Source organism: Gambusia affinis, linkage group LG18 (assembly GCF_019740435.1).
Source record: "Gambusia affinis linkage group LG18, SWU_Gaff_1.0, whole genome shotgun sequence".
In the NCBI taxonomy this organism is placed as follows: Eukaryota; Metazoa; Chordata; class Actinopteri; order Cyprinodontiformes; family Poeciliidae; genus Gambusia; species Gambusia affinis.
In genome coordinates, this window is record NC_057885.1 from 1,152,316 (window position 1) to 1,175,224 (window position 22,909).

Here is a 22,909-nt window from a genome sequence, read left to right on the forward strand (position 1 = left end):
CACCATATCACTGTATGAATTTTGAATGACTTAATATTTGGTGATGCAACTCAGTGAAATTCTTGGGACTCTGAATGCTTTTTGTGCTTTCATTCCTTCACTGGAAATGTCTTCTCATATTTATTTATTTTACACATTAATCAATTATGCTGTTGTCCTATTTGGATCATTCCATAGTTGCTTGAATGAAAACAGAAAGAGGAGCTCATACTGTGTGCCCACCCCTATGAACGCATACACAAACACACTCACATGCGACTTAGGATCTTGGTGGGGTTTCCAGATAAACAGTGGTGGCAGCTGCTACCATGGCAACACCATTGTGCTCCCTCCCCCTTCCCCCTCTCCCCGACCAATCCTCCCCCCACCCTCATTCTGGCTGTGTCGGTGCTTGGCTCAGCCATAGAGTGAGGATTGAAGACGAGAGACAGGCGCTTCTTTTCACACAGAGGGGTGGACAGGAAGAGAAGAGGGACTAAAATCTAGTGGAGTGAACTGGAGTGAGTTGGTTGTTTTGGTGCTGGGGGACAGGATGAGTGAGGACAACCACTCCTACAGGCTAGACCCCAGCGATCGCATCAATGGGTTGGGGCAAAGGAGAAAGAGACCCAAGAAGGTAAGTGGATGAATGGGGTTCCACATGGTGCTGGGTGTGGGGATGGAGAGGTGGAGCAGATTATAGGGTTTATTGTGCCGTCTTTACTTGATATCCTTCCTTGATGGCTCTTGTCTCCATCTTTGGACAACATGAAGATTTTTTTCAATCAGGCTAGTGGACTTCTCTCTGTGTTGTTGTCGTGTACTCCTCCATGTAGTAGTAGGAGGAGAAAAAGGAGGAGGCTCCTCTCACACACTGACAGGGTGGGTCCCTGCTCTGCTCCTCTGTCGCTCTTTGTGTGCCTCTGTTATTAACTTTGATCAGCCTCCTCAGGGTGTTGATGATGATGATGATGATGATGATGATAATTTATTTCAGACAGACATTTCACCAACAAAATATAATAATAATAAATTCTTTCATGTTTCTAAGTGTAAATACAATACTAGTAAATACCCCACTTATTCAGTGACTTTGAGTCTGAAAAGGAGTATGATGAAGTTTAACCTGTATAATCACACCCTTTTTCCATTCATTAATTCATAGCATAAATAGTCTTGTTGTTTCCAGTATGCTTTCCAGAAATAAAACAATAATAATAGTAATATTCTGCAGCACCTATCTGATGTCTGCAGCACCTAAGGCATGCAACCTCCAGAGGGACACATTTTTATGATCAGTAAGGCATGTCAGAAAATTTTTGTTCAAATTAAAAAATACTTTATTAATCCCAAAGGGAAACTAAAACTAAGAGTGATTGAAGATGGTGATGGCAAGAAAGATCTTCTGCAGCAGTCTGTACTTCACTGAATCTGAAGAAGCCTCTGACAGACAGTCTTGTGAAGAGGATGGTCAGGGTTGCCTATAATTATCTTGATCCTATGAAGAATCCTTCTTTGCATTGTCATCTCCAGAGACTAAACAGTTGTCCCCAGAACAGAACCAGCCTTCTTTAGATCCCTAATGAGCCTTTTAAGGTCCCAGGTTCTGATGCTGCTGCTCCAACAGATGGCAGCAGAAGAGATGAAGCTCTCAACATCAGACTTGTGCAAGATCTGCAGCATTTTTGCTGCAAACCTTGAAGGATCTCAGCTTCCTCAAGAAGTACAGTCTACTCTGTTCCTTTTTCCCTTTTTTATTCTTCTCTGTTGTGTCTCCAGTCCAGTCTGTTGTTCAGAAGAACACTGAGGCATTTATATGTCTCAACCACCTCCACTTCTTTTCCCAAGATGGAAATTGAGGTTGATATAACCCTGTTCCTTCTGAAATCAACAATCCTCTTCTTTGTTTTGTTCACATTTAAAATGAGATCATTGTTCCCACACCATGAAACATGCATGAAACATCCACCATGCAACTAACAACTGCAGTCATTTGAGAATTTGTGTAGATGACATAAATTCAAACTTGTGCTGGAAGTCTGAAGTTTACACAGTGAAAAGGAATGATGAGGGAACAGTCTCTAAATTCTGTAGCATTTTGAAGGAAGTTTTTAATTCATGCATATTACCTAACTCATGGTATCAAAACATTTGTCTTCATCAAACCCAGTACTTGTATATTACTATATCTGTACATTTAATGCAAATTTTTAATCTTGGTGAATAATTTCCCCTCAAAACTGATATTTTTAATGTTTTGTTTTGTTCTATAATAATAATAATATAATTTGCTCTCAGAATATTTTTGTATTCTTAAACCATCTCTAAATTAAATTTGTATAATTTATATTTCTTCTCAAGTCAGTGGTTTAGATGTCTCTAATGATGCATTAAGGCAACAGAAGATTATGGTACTTCTCTTCCTTTTTATCTGTTCATTGTGGGTCTGGGTGAACATCCTTTATTTTCTGGTATACCCCAGACAAGTCAACAGCCAGTTTAGGAGTCCAAATGAAATGGCAATTAGCATTTCTAGCATCAAGCTAGCATCACATTAGAAATGTTTTGCTAAAATTACACAATGTTGCTAAGTTTATATCACATTTATAAAAGAACATTTTTTAACATATTTGTTGAATCTGTCACTGTCATGACAGTTTGAGACAGATAATCTGAGAAAACATCAAGCTCCAGTGCTAACTAGAAACAACCAATCAGAGCCAGGAGGCAGGTATGTCCATCACAGTCTCATATGGCTTTACTGTCCCATTCCCCCCTTGTATAATTGCACTGGTCTCATTAATCCATAGTTCTTTATTCCGCTGTAGAACCATGGAACACCATAAACACTATAAAAAATATATTAATCTTTAAGCATAAACTTCCATATACAATGTATAATACCGTGTTCATTTTTCTTTCTTTCACAGAATTGCAGTATACAAAGTTTAACAATGTACCTTACTTTTTTAATATTACCGTGTTGGCCAGTTTAAAGCCAGTTGCAGATTTAAGGTGAAGCCTTCATGCTGTTCACTGGATTATTTTGCTTTCAGTCTGCTCCCACTTTGCTGTTTTCAATAACTCAATAAACCCACATAAGAAACATGTTGCAGAAACTTGATACAACTTCTAAGCAAAATATAGTTCAAAGTAGCAATGTTTTCACCACAGGAAAACAGCGACTTGCCAACATCTGAGTTGTCATAGCAATAAGAAACAAATGACAAGTAATTGCTATGACAATCTCTACAATGACACAGCTAGCACTACTAGTCAGCAAAGATACCTAAACATTTTTTCTGTTACGTTAAGTGGTTTTTCCAGCAATGAGTACTTGAGGTTTACTGACAAACATAAGAACCTCCATAAGAACCTCCATCTGTGTTTGATTGGTTGTTGGGAGAGGTGCATTTCTTCAGATGGGAATAGTAGCTAAGGGAGGAGGAGGAGGTTGATATTTTCACAGATTATCTGTCTAACATATTCTCACAAAATGGTGACGGTTATAAATAAATATATAAGAAACGTATACTTTACAAAAGTTACATTCTGCAGCCTTAAGGCCAGAACACATCGGATCCATTTTGACATCTGATCCAATGGGAAATTAGAACCACTCAGAAAGTGGTCTGCAAACCCAGACCACTTTCTGCAGAAAGTGGTACACGGTGGCAAAGTAAAACATATCCATTTAGGGGATTATACAAAATAAGAAATTTTACTGGGGAAAAAAAACTGAAGCTTGCCAAGGCAGGAAATCAGAAGTACAAAAAGAAATGAAAGTGTGAAACTGTATTCTTATCTGAGGTTGTTCAAGCAGGTTTTGGTTTATTGCCAGACAGTTTTTGCTGGCGGGATTTCTGATACATGTTTTTTTGAGAATACTTGATCTCTCTGGTCCACTGGTTTTGAGTGTATATTTTTAAAAAATCGGAACAGTGCGTGAAGAGTTAGATGCAAGCTGTGTGTCTTGGCCTTTAACTTTGACCCCCTTTCTTTCAATCTTTTATCTGTCCAGTCTCTGTTGGATGTGTTTGATTCTGCCAGAAGAAAGAAACCAGGCACTCTGGCATTTATTCAATTATTTAATGTAGTGAGTTACTAGTTATGGGTTGGTATCAAGACTTTTTCTTATAAAGGTTATGCAGCTGGGTTTTTGCAAGTCCCTTATAATATTTTGTCCATTATGGCCAATAATCACACTATTTGAAGCTGGTGCAACTGCAATGTTCAAAAATTGTCAATTTTGAAAATCCCTGAAGGTGTGTTGAAATCGGTAACACACTTTGATGAGTTTGGAGCTCCCAACAACAAAATGCGGTCTACTATGTCAATTAGTGTTTTGTCTCGTCCTATGGAGCGACTTGGTCAATGGGTTGAGCAGTCATCTTGAACTTCAGCTTTCTTCTTCCATGTGTTCATGTGCCACTGGGCAAGGCACTGAGGTCTGATCTTGCTTGCCTTTCTAATCATATGTATGCAGATGACTTCTAGCTATCCGTTTCTTTTAATCATGGAATGTCTGCTGGTGTTGGAACACACCAGCAGTTTAGACTGCATTCAATTACCATGTGAAATTTAAGAAAAGTTTTGAAATGTCACAAAATACATGAAAAAAAGAAAAATGCAAATTAGGTGTGTTTCCATCTGACAGGTATTTTCTCAACTTACATAAAAAGAACGACAGATAACGTTTATTGGTTTTCAACTAGACTTCTGCAGAAGTAGAAGTCTAGTTGGCTTGCAGCGCTCCTGTTGAAGCTTGACTTTTATTTTCACAGAAAGGAGAGATAAAAGAAATAACAGTCTTGTCTCTGCACATAGGTCATCCAGTACTTTTTCATGAGTGATTTCTCACAAGGGCAGGGGGAACATTCAGTTGTTGGAGATAATCATGCTATAGAGACATTCTGAAAAAGTGGGTCAAAAAGCTTCAACATAACATTGATTCATACATAGAAAAACTAAAACCTAGAAATGAAAAGCAAGCTAGTAATATAAACTACTAATATAAGAGTGATAAATAAGAAACTACTAATGTAAGAGTGATAACATAATTCTAACGCCATCTACTGGTTGGAGTGAATCATCCAGGCCAATTTTGTCATACTGACTCAATGCATTGCTGTATTAAAAAGGAAATAGAGGTTGCAGAGTAGCATTGATGACACTGCTCTGAAAAAAAGGAGGGTCTTGTGCTCTGAGCTGGAGTTTAGACTACAAAATTCCTGGAAAGGCAATTTTCAGGAATTTTGGAAGATTTACAAAGGTCCAAACTAATCCCATGTGTAACAGTGATTGGGTTAAATCAGTACTATAATGCTCAAAACACAAGCAGTTCTAAATTGCAGCTCCTCCTCTGTTTTCAGTGATACGTATTTGTAGTCTTAAGCAGCCTTGATCCGTTGTTATGGTAATTAATTGTCATGACTCATCTGCCAGCTGGGAGAGAGTCATACAGCCAAAGAAGTCTCTATTGCAATCAGAGAAGTCTTTGTTAGAGGCAGAAGATCCTGTCGCATCACTGTACTCTGAAGCATATTGACAGAAAACCGTAAGCCCTAGAGAAATTTTACCGGAGCAGACATGCGTATCAATGTCATGACCGAGTTTCATACCAAAAGAGTGATATTTGTGGTTGTGAGGGCGATTTTTAAAAAATGATTTGGGTTGAAAATGGCACTGAGATTCCTCACTCTAAGGCGTGTCAATCTCCACTCTACTTTTTGAAAAAATCTAAAACTTTGGGTCGCTTAGAGACAAGTTATGGACAAACCATAAATGGTATCGACATGCCATCTTCACTTTAGAAGAGATGAGGGACGTATCTATAAAATGAAATTTAAATGGCATTTCTAAGTGAATGTATAACGACACAGGAAGTCCTCAAAAATTGGGTATTTTTAGGATTTGGCCACATACACAACAATGGAGCAGCTGGTGAAGTCCTTAGTGTTCTGGGGGTCGTTTTCTGCTTTTTTTGTAGTCATGTTAACTCAGAATCGCCCTAAAAGTAATAGCACTCCTCCCGGGATGAAGCCACACGTTTTGATACCACTTTTGTAGGGGTGCACGCAGCGGTATTCAGGGTGACGGAAGAAGAACCAAATAATAATATAGAGACACTTTATTGGGTGTAGAATAATAGGTTCCTGCCATTGGGGCCTGCCATGCTTTGCATGGCAGGCCCCAATTCTTGGTGAAAGCAGAGGCAAAGCATTTGGCAGCAGGGAGCATTCAGGATCAATGAATGAATTATTGATGTAGTCCCTTCCCCCATGCTTATATAGGCTCACTGCATCTCACAAACACACCATTATGGTGACTTACAGAAACTAATACAACATTCACTTCCCTGCCTGCTTTATGTTGGGACACGGAGTGTGTTCAGGTTTCTGTTGCCAGAAAGCAGGAAGTTGCAGGTTTATACAGTGTTTTCTTCCTGACAGCTCAGTAATCTTAAGCTATTTCAGTTAAAACCCATTTCCCTCTACCGCTGATACAAAAGAGGTTTACGACACAACCCGCAGTATCTCTGCTCCCTTGCTGGATGTCATGGTGTGATCTATTCTCTGAACCCACATGTGCAGAACACACTCAGGAGGCAGATCAGGTTAGGGAAATTTATTAGAAAAACAACGTGCAGATATTTACAGGTGAAGGTGAGAGGTCTCTCTCTTTCTCTCTCTCTCTGGCAAAGGCTGGATCTCTGGAATCTAGTGGGAACAGAATTGGGTGAGTACAGGGGCGTGGGAGCCTTCAGTTCCCAACACGGCAATGGTCTTACTTGAGGATGTACAGGGGAAAGCTCGGCTGGAGATCTGGGACTGGTGGGTCCGTGAGGCCGGGGCTCAGGGAAGGGGGTGGGCTGGTAAGCAGAAGAACAGGAATCCAAGGTGGAAAAAACCTTCCAGCAAGTAACTCGGGTCCAGGCGGCTAAGGCGTCACAGAGGGGCAACCTGGGAAGAGGTTACACGGAATTAGTTACTTCAAGGAAACAGGTTGGTCAGAGGATGGCTAGTAACAACAGATACCATAACTGGCTAACACTCTGGCACTGGAGTGTCGGCAGCTCCATCCAGATATACTCCTCCAAATGAGTCAGATATGCGTCAGGTGTGCGGCCGCGAAACCACGCCCTCCAGGAACCTCCAGGAAGCCCCCTGGTGGAGAAAGTGGGAAAGAACCCCAGCCAGCCTTCCCCAGATCCCAACACTGGACAAGGGACAAGGAGAAGTCAGGAGAGATCTTTAATGTTTCTGATGAGAACAGGGGAGTTTTAGGTTTATTATCTATCCAGGTAGGTTAAGACCATCTGAAAAACACAGATCAGTGCTGTTTTTCAGCAGAAATGGGATTGTGAGACTTGTCAGGGTGATATTTATCTATAATTTAGGAGTGTCTGTTTCAAAACCTGTACAGTCATAATCCATCACATATGACCTCTGGGATTGATGCTTCTCTTTTTTTCTAATTTGGGTTGAAAAGCAGGTCCTAGAAAAATGTATCAACTTTTTTAACTAGTGTAAAGGGTTGTATAATCCCAGGAAGCTTTGCGGGTGTGGGAATAAAACAGCAAGATTGTTTGGAGTGACAAACATTTTTTCTTGAGAACATCTAAAATATTCAAAAGAAATTGCAGCTTCAGTAGTTGACATACTTTGGCAAAATTCCTCTCGACATGCTATTGGTGGCACTGGCAAAGCAACCAATCCAGGAGTGTCATTAATTTTCTTTGGTGCTGATTGAATTTGCCACTAACAGCAAAAATAAGGATAACCATGGATGTTAGCTACTGCGGTAATGCCAAGACAGTTTCCACTGAATATATTAATGCATCTTACGGTAAATTTAGTGTTTAAAGTATTAAGGTAGGCAGTTATGAGCGTTTTTACTTGAAATCTCAAGTATTTCTAGATTTTAGCTATATGCAGGTGATTGTAATTCCTAACCTATGCCAATACAGTGGCTTTAATATTTACTTCGTTTTTTATGTTGCCATTACATCTTATTAAAGACTGACATTAGGAACAGATGTTGCTACTCAAGTGTGTAAGAGAGATTACTGTAACTCAGGGTTTTACTGATAAAAAACAGACAAAATGATTGAGTAAGTCACATTTAAATTGGCTTTACCCTTTCATGTTAGCAATTAGCATTATTAGTGTTGCATTCCAAACTTACAACGAGAGGTTCTGATTTCTCAAGGAAACATAGATCTTTCTGTTAAAGAATAAGAAAACAACTTTGCTCCTTCATGTTATGTGCTAAGGTCAGCCTCTCATCCCTCTTTCACTAGTTTGACAAAATGTTCCCAAAGTCGAGAGAAATATTTGGTAGACATGCCTTTTCTGTTTACAAAAAAGCTGGGTACGAAATGGCCAAAACTGCAGACATATGAGATGGAGACAGAATAAACTTGCTTCCTATGAAATGTTTAATTATACCTTTTTTATGGCAGCTTCTCACAGTTTTGGTGCTTCCCTTTACTTCACTTTTAAACATCCCACTGATAATAAAAATTACCTCTGCTCAGTCTCCTTGCTGAAACAGCTTCCACACTTCAGTGTCTTGTTAGTGTGACATTTAGTACGGTAAATTCAGTGACTAGACAAGGATTTTTGGTTTTTCTGGCCAGCTAGTCCCCAGTTAAGCTCAGTCAAGCCAAAAATCTGGCGATATTTAAAGATAGCTTACAAGCTATACAGTTCTAACTCGTGTTTTTTTTTTTTTTTAAAGATGGTGCAAATATTTAAAATCCTCTTCTTTATCAGCTCTGTTCTCTCTAACTCAGATGTGGGGCTATATTTGTGGATCATAAACAATCAATTGGGAAATTAAGCTGAATATCCTTTCCCTCTTCTACAGACTGGCCTCTCATAATAGACAAGAATTCTAATTAGTTTTACTCCTCCAAGATCACAGTAAAACTTATGTTTACTATTTTTTAGCTGTTAGTGACATTTTAATATGTTTCAAGCCCCTTCTCTGGTTCTTCCCCAGTCAACCCCGACCAGATTGGTCTCCATTTTCAGATTGTGTGCAGTTCCTCTCTAATTTTTGGCACTGCATCGAGAGGAAGGGGACACGAGCCGGTACTGCGCACAACAATTTTATTGTGAGGAGACTTTATTTGCTGTTTTTCCAAAGTAACAGCACAGGTCAAATTCTTTTCAAATGGGACTCATATCCGATATGTATATGATTCAAATGCGACTTAACGTTCAGGTCACATTCACCCAAATTGAATGTCACTGATACTCAACAAATCTCATTATTCTGTGTCCTGATACGCACAAGCGGGAAGAAAAACAACAACCATGGCAGAATATAATGAGAGTTAAGTTATTACTATGCTGCTCCGGTCAGACAACAACTTCAAATGTGTAAAGCCCAGTTCACACTACACAATTTTAACATTTTCAAAACCTGAGAGACCACACACACTAGCCAACAAAAATCATAGATATAACAGGTTCAGTTGTGCAGTGTGTGGTGATCAGCCACACGGCAAGAGCACACAAGCTGATTTCTCTCACCGACATTCAGATTCCACACAAAAACCCACCAATACCATACATGACTTTAGAGTAAACAAACACGGCTGACAAAGTAGAAGCAATAGCGATAGTTTGCGAGCTTATTTTAAGCATAAAAAATGTAACAAATAGAAAAGGCGATAAAAGAGAGGATATAAGAGCCGCAGCAAATAGAGTGACGGCTCTATTTGCTGCATAATGCTATGGAAGCGAGTTATGCTTTTTTGCTTTTACCATTTGTGTGTTTAGATAGTTTTCTATTAGATCGTTAAACTTAATCAGTTAATTAAAATTTACTGTTTTAATGTTTACAGTTACATTTAGAACAATGAGCACCAAATGATGGCTTCAAGTCCAGTTAACTAATTTTAAAGCCAGGCATAAATCAATGTTTTACTAGTGACATTTACAATCTACCTGTAATGCACATGGCTAGAGTCAGGTAAAGTCCTGACTGAATGAATAACCTATCTACCTAAATCTTGTTATCAATGAACAGCTGAAAAGTTACAGGGTTTATCAGCTGCAGTAGCAACTTCAGTCCAACTCCTCCTCATGTCATTTCTGTGGATATTCTTTGCACAAAATGTTGACTGAACAGTCATGTTGTTTCCACATATCATCTCCGATGACCACTGTGCCATGTCAGCTGTTTGGGATTCCCCTCTGTGCTTTCTGATTGGCTACCTGTCACATTCAACAGGCTCCCACACGAGAAAACTACACACTATTTCCGCAAACACTGAGTACCTTGTTGTATATTCGACTGATTCAAAGACGAAAAGGAGTCGGGTGGATAATTCAACTGAACTTTAGTGAATAATAAAAAAGGCTGAACGAATCATACATTACAATACAAGACAGAGTGTAGGTGCTCGGCTAACATAGCTCTTTTTCTCAGTAAACTCCTCAATTCTACCTCTTCGTCTAATCTCCTGTTCTTCTTGCACTTGTGCAAAGCATCATGGGATATTGAGTCCATTCTGTTAAACGACCACAAATAGTCAGTTTTGAACCAGATACTAACTATAAAATGCTAACTAGATTTATGAACTAACTGCAACTAAAATAGTTACCCGATATTAAATTATAATATCCCAAATAATAAGTCCTAAACAAATCCTGGTTAAACCCAAAACAAATTCTCAACATACCTCTTCTTTTTATGGTGGTTGGCAGAACACTGAGAACGTTGACGCCATTGTGCCCACTACTTCGCATGTGGGAAACTTTCATATGAACTGGTATAGCAGCAAATTTCCTGAATTTTTTAATGAATAGTTTCTAGGGCTCGAATACTGGTTTAGTCCTGTCACTTTGGTTGATATTGGACATTTGATTGGTAGCCACAAATCAGAAGATCTGACTTACTGCAAAAAACGGAAACAGAAATGTCAGTTCTAATCTGTTGATCAATTACTGGGTTACTGCTCTGCTCTGTGATCTAATATGACTTGACGTGATTGGAAGAAATGAACAAGTACTCAGGATGTCTGGCTGCTGCAGCGGGACTCTTCTAACGGCTCCAACTGCAAATAAATAAATTAGACTTGAGATCTGTGCTCAGTGTTTGTACATTTAATCAGGATTTGAGCCTTGCACACTTATATTACTGAGGCAGTCTTTAGGGATGGGATTAGGATTATGTTTAGAGTAAAGTATGAATTGACATTAAGAAAGATTTTTGCGCTGTGCATGCACACCCAACAGATCACTTTGTCAGCCATGTTGGAAGCCTGGTTTTAGGTTCTGCAAGTAGCTGAAATGTGGGTGTATGAGTGACTATGGGTCAATTTTTTTAAATAGCCATTTAAAAAAAATTTTTTCACACTTTTCGTTCTACATTTACCACTTCAATCTTCTTTGATGTGAATGCTAGTCTGCTTGACCCCATCATGCTATCTCCTTCTTCTGGACAGTAAACAACAACCACAGATGATATGTGAGGATGACAATTTGATATTGTCACGGCAACCAAGATTCTTGCCACCAAATGGAAAGCCTCTAGCTGATAACATCTGAAGCCACATTTCAGGTCTACAAACCAAAATGTTCGGGTTTTATTTTGGAAATTTTGGGTGCAAGGTTTACAATTTCCGTATTTAATTTTCTTAATCTTAATCTTCTTTTCTAATCTCCATCTAATATGCTGGAGTGTGAATCAGAGTATCTGCGTTTAAAAAAAAAAACAAAACTAAATTTTTATATATGGCACCGAATATGTCAAGCTGTTATTTTTGCATAAACGGGTTAGGGTTAAATTTGCAAAGACAACTCTGAATGTCATCTATGCCTGAGCCGAGCAACATATATAATAAAAATGTACAACAAATGCTTAATTAAATAACTGATTTATTTTATGTTTAATTAAAGTCTTATTTAGTTTTAATGCATCTATACTATATTTCCTAATTTCTTGTTTAGCTTTTCTCTGCTTTATATTTTTCACACTGAATTATTACATATTCTACTGTCTCCACAACCATACCGCACAAAATACCATACAACTACCTTTTTTTTCTCTCCCCTCCAGGGGGTCTTTCGTGGGCTTTAGTGTCCCTTATATAAAAAGTAGGCTGACAGGAAAGGGGAAGACATGCGGCAAACATCGTCAGGTTTGAGATTCAAATCCACGACAGCCGCATTGAGGACTCAAGACCTCCAAACCATGGGTCGTGCTATCCCTTACGCCACCACAGCACGCCCCTCATACAACTAGCTTTTGGATGTTTTCCTATCATATGGAAAGTTTTATTTAATCCTGTATGTCCAAGCCTCAATCTAGCCATTCTACCTATTCTTTTCATTTTCCTCCAATTATTTCCATATTTCCTACTTTATTTTGTAAATTAGTTCCTTCCTCCCACAGTTGTTGCCATTCAGATTTAATTTTGGTCTTAATAAAGGATTTTATTTCAGACTTACAATATGCCATTTCTATATTTCTACTTTGTTTTAAAGATACCTTTGAATTGAGAGTGACATTGGTTAAATTCATCTCAGCTCTAAACATTTAATATTTAGGTGTTTTAATGGGAATATGAATTTTTCAGATTAATTTAAGAAGCAGTTTTAATCATATTTCACATTTTATTATGTCATGTAGCGCAGGGCGCGGGTCTTGCTCTTGGACCCTAAAAGTCTTGGTCTTGATTTGGTCTCGAGTTAAATGGTCTTGACTACAACACTAGTTAATGGCTTAGCGACTGAATTTATGTAGTACTGGAAGCTGGAATTGAACTGACACAAACTTGAAATCAGAAAGGAGTTTAACTGGACCAGTTGAACTACAGTCAAGTTGGGTTCCAGCGATCAGTGTCAGTGTAATTAACTCTTAATGTTTCAGCACGCCTAGAACTTTTAAATGATTTCATACTCCCAACATTGTGGGAATAGTTTGTGGCAGAACTTGACTTGTCTGCGGAGTCCTGACCTCAACCTAGAAGTCAGAATTAGAGCAGAACCATGGCTCCGTGTCCAACATCAGTGCCTCACCATGCAGATGATCTCCTGACAGAATGGTCAGATATTCCCATAGCTCACCTTTTTGCTTGACCCCACACAGACGGATGTGTAATAAATAAGACAGAATAATGCAGGACAGAAGATGAGCTCAGCTACTGTGGCAAGTTGGACTTCCTGAGTCCAGAGCCTGGACTCAGGAAGTCCAGTCTCTGCTGGATTTTTGTCTCCGTTTGAGGACCAGCTTACCCTTGCTTTACTGGCTGGCTGTGAAATAGAAAGAGATGAAATTCAAATGAAATATTTATGCAAATTAGTGAAATGACAAACTGACCAACAGATAGAAAATATTATGCTCCATCTTTTCATTCTAAATGTGACAGATTCTACAATGACTGCTTCGGTTGTGATAAAAACATGTTTGCATTCACTCTTTAGTCAAGTCCTCACTTCACTTAATCTTCCCTTTAATCCCTCATCCCACTGCTGCATCTCTGTCCTAACATCTCAGTTGTACGGCTCCTTCCATGCCTTCTTTTTACACTTTCCCTTTCTGGCACCAGAGTCCATAAGTGTGTTTGTAGGCATGAAGCCATGAGGCCTTAATGATAGACCGCCTGCAGTGGTTGAGGCTAATCCAGTTAGTTCAGCTCTGTAGTGGGTAGGGTTAAGGTACCCTCATTGTGCCCTGCCGCCCAACATCACTTTTGTTTACACTAATCCCATTGGTACGCCTCACACAAACAATCATTTGAAAGTAACTGCCACCTATCACAGAACACCATCCTGAGAACCTTTGGAGTTTCCTCAAGCAGAAGATCAGACGATGGGATGCAGTTCATATCAAAACAGCAGCTCTGGGAAGATATTCTGACATCCTGCAAAGATATTCCAGCAGAAACTTTCCACAAACTCACCAGTTCAATGGATGCAAGAATTGTGCTGTGAAATCAAAGAAGGTTCTATGTTAACTTGTAACTCGGTCTGTTAAGATGTTTTTGATTGAAATAGCTTTTGATTTTAGTACATGACCACTTAATGCTGCAAATTCAAAAATGACCGTTTGCAGTTCTTTATAATCCATAAAATGTTTAGAAAATCTGCTGTGCATAATAATTTGGAACAGTGCATTTCGTATGAACAGGCGAACAAAAAGTCTAGCACTTTTATTTAAAAGACTTCCTCACGTCTGATCGTAGGCTGGGAATCTCAAGTCTAAATTCCGAATTAGACTTGAAAAACTTGTTGGAATAAAGCTGAGAAGCTTTACAATGGAGTACTAGAGAGATATTTTGCTTTTAAAAGTTCCAGGAATAGTCACAATATTGTACCAAAAGAAAGTCATTGTATCAGAAGTTGCTCAATTGTTTTGGTGTCCTGCTACAAATAATTTTGTGCTGATGTGCTAAAAGATAAAGTATTTCCTTTTCTGTAATACCAAACAATAACTGCACAAGATTCTCTCTCATAATTTGTGATGTGAAGTGGTGAGGCAGACACTGAGGACCCAGGCTGATGTGAGAAAATGATGATTTTTAATGAAGAATAAAGCACAAATCCATGATCCAAAACACACAGGCGGCACAGCTGACCGGAAGGCTAAGACTCAAAGCTGGTAGCAGCTGGTATACAAATGGATAGCAGGACAGCTAGAAACACTAGACAAGAGGAGGACCCCACAAAGACACAGAAACACAGGTGACATTAAATACACAGAGGGTAATCACAGAACGAGACACACCTGGGAACAATCAAGGGGTAGACAAAACAACACGGAGACTCAACACACAGAAATCGTATTTTTGGACATAGAAAAAGCTTATGATTCATTATGGAGAGAAGGACTACTTATAAAAATGAAGCAGATGGGAATAGGAGGGAAAATGTTTAATTGGATAGCAAATTTTTTGAAGGATAGAAAAATAAAAGTTAAGATTGGAAATGATTACTCAAAAGAATTGAATATTGAAAATGGAATTCCACAAGGTAGTGCAATTAGCCCAATACTATTTAATATTATGATAAATGATATCTTTTCTGAAACAGAAGAATGTATAAAATCTGCATTATATGCTGATGATGGAGTTTTATGGATGAGAGGAAAGAATACAAGATTTGTTATAGGTAAAATTAAGAAAGCGATTAATAAAGTAGAAAAATGGTCCTTTGAATGGGGTTTTAAATTATCAACAAGTAAATCTTGTTATATGATTTTTACAAATAAGAAAAACATAGACATAGGTACAATAACATTATATGAACAACCATTGGAAAGGGTAGCAGAATTTAAATATCTGGGAATATGGTTGGATCAATCATATACATGGAAAACGCATACAAAGAATCTGGAAACTAAATGTAAGAAAGTGATAAATCTACTAAAGGCTGTGGCTGGAAATAACTGGGGTGCAGATAGACAGTCATTATTAAACATATATAGGGCTCTCATGAGATCAACAATAGACTACGGTAGTTTTATATATGGAGTAGCAGCTAAAACAACATTACAAAAATAGATACTTTACAGAATAGGGCTTTACGTATATGTACAGGAGCAGTGAAAACGACACCTATTAATGCCCTTCTAGTAGAGACTGGAGAGATTCCACTAGAAATAAGAAGAATAAAATTAGCTCTGACATACTGGATGAAAATAAAAAGTAAAAAGATGAAAATGTAAATTCAACAATATTAAAATATTGTTGGGAATACTCAAAGTTCCATAGTAATGGATTTGGATGGATCATAAACAAATGGATTAAAATATATGAATTAGAAGATAAAGAAATAGCTCAATTTAATCCAATTAACGTTAGCCCTTCATGGATATTTCCGCAGTAAATGTAGACATAAAATTCCTTAAAATGAAAAACGATTGGAATTTAAAAGAAATAGGGTAAAACCGATATATACTTAAGAAACTCATATTATAATTATGCTAAAATATATTCAGATGGTTCTAAGAATTCAAAAGGATGTGTGGAATAGGAATTTATATATCTGAGTTTAAAATTGACATATCTAAAAGATTATCTGATCAACTATCTGTATTCACGGCAGAAATGGTGGCAGTTATCATCAGTTTGCAGTGGGTAGAGGAGGTGCGCCCAGACAGAGTAGTAATTTGCACAGATTCCAAAGCAGTCATAGAAAGTATTCAAGGAGAAGGAAACAATAGGAAAGATCTAGTACTAGAAATTCAACATAGCTTATTTAGATTATACAGAGGTGGCATTGATGTTTGGTTCTGTTGGGTACCAGCACATCAAGGTGTAAAAGGCAATGAAAGGGCAGATAAATTAGCAAAAAGGGCTTTAGATCAGGCAATAACGATTAAAATACCTATTGGCAAAGGGGAAGGGAAATCAATTATTAAGAATAAAGAAATGGAAATATGGCAAAAAAGATGGAATGAAGATAAGAAAGGAAGGAAATTATATAAAATACAGAAGTCAATATTTAGTAGAAATGTTAAGGAGAGAAATAGAAGGGAAGAAATAATAATGATTAGATTGAGAGTAGGGCACACATATTTAAATGATACTTTATATTTAATAGGGAAGAAAAATAATGATAAATGCGAAAAATGTGGAGAGAAAGAAAATGTAGAACATATACTACTGAACTGTAAAACATATGAACGTGAAAGGGAGAAATTGAGAAGAATAGTTGGAAAGACAGATCAAGAATGGAGTTTGAAAGGAATATTGGGAAATGATGGAAATATAATGGATATTTGTATGATAAGAAAAGCGTTATTTATTTTTCTTCAAAACACAAAATTAAAAAATAGAATATGACTGATGTAGAATACTGTTGCTACACACTCGTGTACAGTAGGTGGCGGTATGCACCTTAAAGTTGATTGCGACCCGCCATAATAGAAAAGAAGAAGAAGAAGAACACACAGAAATCCAAAATAAACACAGAGAAAACTCAAATCAACACAGAAGATAGGCCTGTCACGATAGCAAATTTTGCTGAGCAATTAATTGTCTCAAAAATTATTGCGATAAATGATAATATTGTTTGAAGACCTTTTTACACTGATTTAATGGAAATGACATAATAATGCATGCGATTTCCTGCCAAAGATAGATACACTTTATTTTCAAAAGAACATTTAACACTGGAACTGATAAAATAAACAAAACAACCAAAAAACAAAAATAAAATGGATACTCTGTCTCCATTAACAAAAATGTACTTGAATAAAAACACCAAAGTGTAAATAAATACTGCATTCAACCAAAAGAGTGCAGATTATAAAGTCTGTATACTATATTAACCTTCAGTAATCATTAGATTTAAATAGAGAAGATGGGCACATCGACTACCTGATGCAATAGTTCACACTACACGTTAGTTCACACCTACATTTTCCTCTTACGACAATCTTAGAACGTTGATCGTTCTAAGATTGTCTCTTTTGATCATCCTGTAGTGTGTGGTGTGTTACGGTAGATCATTGTGGCCGCTCCGATCTAAATCAGGGGTTTTTCCGACTGGGAGTGTTAACACAGCCTGTCTAATGTGACAGGTAGCCAATCAGAAAGCGCAGATTCTCCTCCGCGCTTTAGGAGGGGAAATTACAGAGGGGAATCCCAAACAGCTGATACAGCGCAACCCAAGTCCAGCAGACATTGGAGATAATATGTGGAAACAACATTAATGTTTATAAAACATTTGGTGCAAAGAATATAGAAATGAGGAGGGGAGGAGTTGGAGCCAAATTGCTATGCAGTTGATGAACCCGGTAACTTTTCAGCTGTTCTTTGTTAACGTGACATAGGCTAAATAGGTTCTAATGATTTTCATTCAGTCAGGACGTTACACTGACACTAGAGCCACATGCATTGCAGGTAGATTGTAGTAAAGAATTGATTAATGCCTGGTTTTAAAATGAGTTCACTGGACTTGTTGCCATTATTTTGTGCCCATTGTTGGACATCACACGATTGAACCATTTTACCTAGGATTTCTGTCGGCTAATGTGTGATCTCTCAGGTTTTGGAAATGGGCCGACAATTGGCCAACAATTCTAAGATCGTGTAACGTGAACTGGGCATTACACTAAGGAAATGAGGGTCAGTGGAGAGCACTGGAGTTGAGCCTTTTTTCATTCAGTGTCATCAACAGAAAGAGAAAAAGGCTAGAAGAGACGATAAAGGCGATAATTAAAATGACGTCATAGTTTTAATTTATCGTACGATTAATAGATTTATCGTTTATCACAACAGGCGTAACAGAAGAAAACCCAATCTTGACATTTTCAACATTTCTCATCTTAATTTTTCATTATTTGTCATTTATGAGTTATCAAAAAATTCAAACTGGAAGACTCTTTTAGCCCCACCTGCATCATCCAACCTGAGCTTCCAGCTCATCACCATTGATTGATCAATGCCGGCCCAAGACGTCCAACCACCGTACAAGGTCCAGCTGATAAGGACTGCCATCCATGGCGTCTTGCGCTTTCCAGCAGAGCTCAATCTGTGCAGCCATCTCACCATATCCTTTTCTTTGCGATTGCTCGTCCTTCCACCTCTAATGTCCGTCATAAAAGCCACTTAGCCATGTGCTCGGCCCCTTCTTTCCCTCGGTCGCTCATCAGATGGAAGAAGAATTCCTCCTGCCCTGGCCTTGTTCATTCTAAGCAGGTTCTCCTGCCGCTCTCTCACCTGACTGGGATCCACCGTCCCCTGCTCCTGCGCTACCCACTCCACAGTCTGTCTCTGGCAAGCAGACACATAATGTCCGTCGCCCTCAGCTCATCGTTCATCATCTCTCCACCGCTGTTTATCACATCACCTTTCCACCGGTTCCTCGCTCTGGTTCAGCAACGTCAACAGTTTCACTCACTCCCGTATAGCCGCTGTCAGCCCGGTCATCAGCCCATCCCGTCGGATGATCCGGCAGTGGTTTTTCACCAGGCCTTTAACAAGTGTCCCCTTTTCTTAGCTTAAGTTTTTAGGATGGTCTAAGTCGTTTTTTGGGTGTATCCTTGGTCTCAGAAGTTACTTGCTTCCCCACCAGGCCCGGCAGTATGGGCGAGCTTTGAAGGGTATCGCCTGCCCAGAATCAGCAGTGCCCCTCCGCACCCCATGAATCCGAAGCTGTCTGTTTCCACCTTAGAACGGCCAATTCTCCATTATTCCTATACCGATTTGATACTATAGGGGCTCCTGCACTTCACATATCCGTGTCTCTGTCACTTTCAGCTGTCTAATCTGTTAAAATGTTGTACCTGAGCCGCCCCCAAACACAACTTGAACCCTGAGACGCCTGCTGGATTATACCCGTGCGGCAGCAAAGGAGACCTGCCGCTGCTGTGCGGAGCGGCGTATGTGCATTATAATCATGCCAGCAAACGCAGAACTTTGCTAAGTTTTCCCCCAAAGTAACAAACTGAGTAGAGTAATGCTGTTGGATGCAGGTAATGACAGCTAAAACATGACCAGCTAATATTACAGCACCTTAAGCCTGTTAACAAGTAGCCTGCAACTACTGAGTCACTACGTACATTCAGCTACATAGATTCATTTATGCCCCCTGGTAACTTTCATTCACCTCCAACAGTGAACTGTCCCGTATTCCAACATTTCAAGCTCATGTCCCATCTGGTGCTTCTAGGCTTCATCTCTCATCCAAGTTTGTCCAAATTTGCACGCTATTTTTTCCAAGGCCATCCCGTCACTTCTAAGTCTATGCAGCCTATCCTTTAGCTTTCCCAGGTTTCACGCTCAAGCACATTTAAGCACGGGCTCCTCCTCTACATCGTGACACCACTTTACCCTTCTGCTCTCCGCCCTCATTTTCAGGTTTCTTTCAGAAGTACTCTCTCCTATCGCCCGCCTAAGAAGCAGTCTATACACCTCTTTTAAGTTCTCCCTCTCCATTTTAGAATAGAATAGAATTAAACTTTATTGTCATTGCACTGTTACAAGTGCAAGCAACAAAATGTAGTTTGCATCTATCCAGAAGTGCTATACAGGATATAAATATTTATTTACAGGTGTACAAGACTAAATATAAATATGGGCGCTACATGCACAGATTATACAGAATATACAAGAATGTTAGGAAATTGATTATATATGTATTAGTGGGCTTATAATACAAGATAAATAATGGCAGATAAGATTTACAGATTATATGGGTGTGTGAGAAAAACAGTCCGTGGTGTGTGTGTGTGGGTGTGTGTGTGAGGATAGTCCATGTGTTATTGTTGTATGAGAGGATAGGGGAGTACAGTCCTTATACTTTATGTTTTATGTCAGGAGACGTTCAAAAGCGTGACAGCTGTGGGAAAGAAGCTGTTCTGGTGCCTGGTGGTTCTGGTCCGTAGGGTTCTGTAATGCCTCCCAGAGGGCAGGAGGGAAAAGAGTGTGTGTGCTGGGTGAGTGAAGTCCTTTGTGATTTTCCCGGCCCTTCTCGCCTTGATGGCAGGGAGCGGTGCCCCGGCGATATACTGGGCAGTTTTCACCACCCTCTGCAGCGCTTTCCGGTCGGAGACAGAGCAGTTCCCGTACCAAGCTGTAATACAGTTGGTGAGGATGCTCTCGATAGTGCAGCGGTAGAAGTTCGTGAGGATCTCTGAGGACAGGTGGTTCTTCCTCAGGGTCCTCATGAAGAAGAGGCGCTGATGTGCCTTCTTGATGAGTTTGAAGCAGCTGGTCATCCAAGTCAGGTCCTCAGAGATGTGGAGTCCCAGGAACTTAAAGATGTCCACATGCTCTACCACTGTCCCCTTAATGTGGATGGGTGGATGTAGGTCAGCGTTCCTCCTGAAATCCATGATAAGCTCCTTGGTCTTCTCGGTGTTCAGCTGCAGGTTGTTTTTGTCGCACCACTCAGCCAGATGGTCTATCTCCTCCCTGTAAGCAGCCTCCTAGGCCTAATTTTATCCTTTAACTTAGAAACTCTTAGCTAGAACCTTTCTCTCTCTCATTTCTATACTAATCGTTCGATCCTAAGCTGGCTTTCTTCTCCTGGTGTTACATCACCCTATGCCTCGAAGGTTTTTCCAGAGTCTCCATATCCCATGCCCCGCTGCATTCATCCTGGCTTTTTAACCAGCATCCTCTTATCCCATGCCCTGCAGCATCCCCAGCCGGTTCTGTGCACCCTATGCCATGCACTCTGCATGTCCTACCATCCCTTGGCCTGCGCTGTCCCCCGCTGATCTTTGCTTTCCTTTCCCACTCTTCCCTCCTGTTACTGTCAAGCCACCTCCCTGTTTGATTCTAGCCTCGCTAGCTAAGTCAGAGCGTCTCCTCTCCTCTTTACCTTCACATCACCTATCCTCTGACGTCGGCCTTATTTTGGGGATGTCATTCCTAGCAGTAACTGGAATGTTCACCCGAGCCTATCACTGTCACATCATCTCCTTCAGTTTCGGTCTTATTCTCGCAAGCTAAGCTAGCGCACCTCCTCTCCTTTAGCGCTTTCCATCTCCAATTCTCCGGCCTCGACCTCTTTGGGGGTTGACATTCCTTTCACCATGCGGAACGCTCATCCAAGCTCACCACAAAGTTTGGAATAATCGATGTCCTCAGCCGGGGCCCAAGCGCCAAAAGTTTAATTCTTGCTGTTAATGAACTTTTCTAATCGTTTCCCTTTTCTCCATCTGAGTCTCTCCAGATTGATGAGTTTATTGTTGTATTGCAACTTTATTGTCATACAACTGGCTTCTCTTATTGTGACTCTTTTCCAGGAATATTACTTTTTTCTCATATTATTACAACTTTGTTCTTGTAATGTTATGAATTTTTTCTCACATTACTTTATCTTTGTGCTATTTTGACTTACTGTTGCACAACTTTTTTCTCACATCTTTTTAGTTTTATTCTCGTATTCTGAGTAGACCTAATGATCACTTTAATAAAACAACAGCCATTGACAAACAGATTTTTGTATTCTATAGCACTTTCACTCAGTGGAGCCCCACCTAATATGTTGCAGTATTTGGGGATTCAGCTATTCACGGATATTTCTGTGTAATGTAATGCCAAATTATTTGTAGAAATTTTCCTAATTCTCATATTGTTTTATGAAAAAATATCTGAAATATTAAATATTAGAGGGGATTTCCAGAATTTATGGATTTCATCTAGTCACTGGCAATTCAATTGAAATTAGAATTTAAAAAATGCTTTATTGATCCCAAATGGAAATTAAATGTTGCAAATCATATTGATTCAAATTCTTCAAAGAGTTATTGTGGAAAGTTATGGCTGTTGCCAGGAAAGATCTTCTGCATCTGTAAGGTTAGGGTTAGCTGCAGCTAAATTAACTCCACTCAAGTAGAGTGAGTAGTAAAGTCTCACCACTCACTCTATTTCAGCTGAGTTAATTTAGAAAGAGTAAATTTTTTATAATTTTTCTTTCTGTTTTGGAATATACATTAACAATACTGCATCCAAGTATAAAGTGCTTTAGTTGAGCTTTTTGACACGATGCTGAATTGGTATTAATGGGCCCAAAGTGTGACAGGAAAATATTCTCCACCTCATTGCACCACCACCAGCCTGAACAAGGCAGGATGGATCCATGCTTTCTTGTTGTTGACACCAAATTCTGACCCTACCATCCGAATGATGCAGCAGAAATTTAGGCTCTTCAGACCAGGTAAAGTTTTCCCAATCTTTTATTGTCCAATTTTGGTGTGCCTGCGCGAATTGTAGCCTCAATTTCCTGTTCTTAGCTGACAAGAGTCAGAGATGCTCTTCTGCATACCTTGGTTGTAACGAGTGGCTATTTGAGCTACTGTTGCCGTTCTATCAGCTCGAACCAGTCTGGCCATTCTCCTCTGACCTCTGGCATCAACAAGGCATTTGCGCCCACAGAACTGCCACTTACTGGATATTTTCTCTTTTTTGGACCATCCTCTGTAAACCCTAGAGATGGTTGTGCGTGAAAATTCC

The 22,909-nt window shown here is 39.3% G+C and overlaps 1 protein-coding gene across 1 annotated transcript in view; it reads left to right on the forward strand.

The window, feature by feature from the left end:
• The first annotated feature begins 403 nt into the window (after positions 1-403).
• The window catches only part of ank2b (ankyrin 2b, neuronal), a 174,834-nt gene continuing 152,328 nt past the window's right edge, over positions 404-22,909 (forward strand). Inside the window, exon 1 of the mRNA XM_044097114.1 lies at positions 404-616. Within this exon, the coding sequence (XP_043953049.1) occupies positions 533-616 (84 nt within the window). The 5' untranslated portion in view covers positions 404-532. The remainder of the gene's footprint in view (positions 617-22,909) is intronic.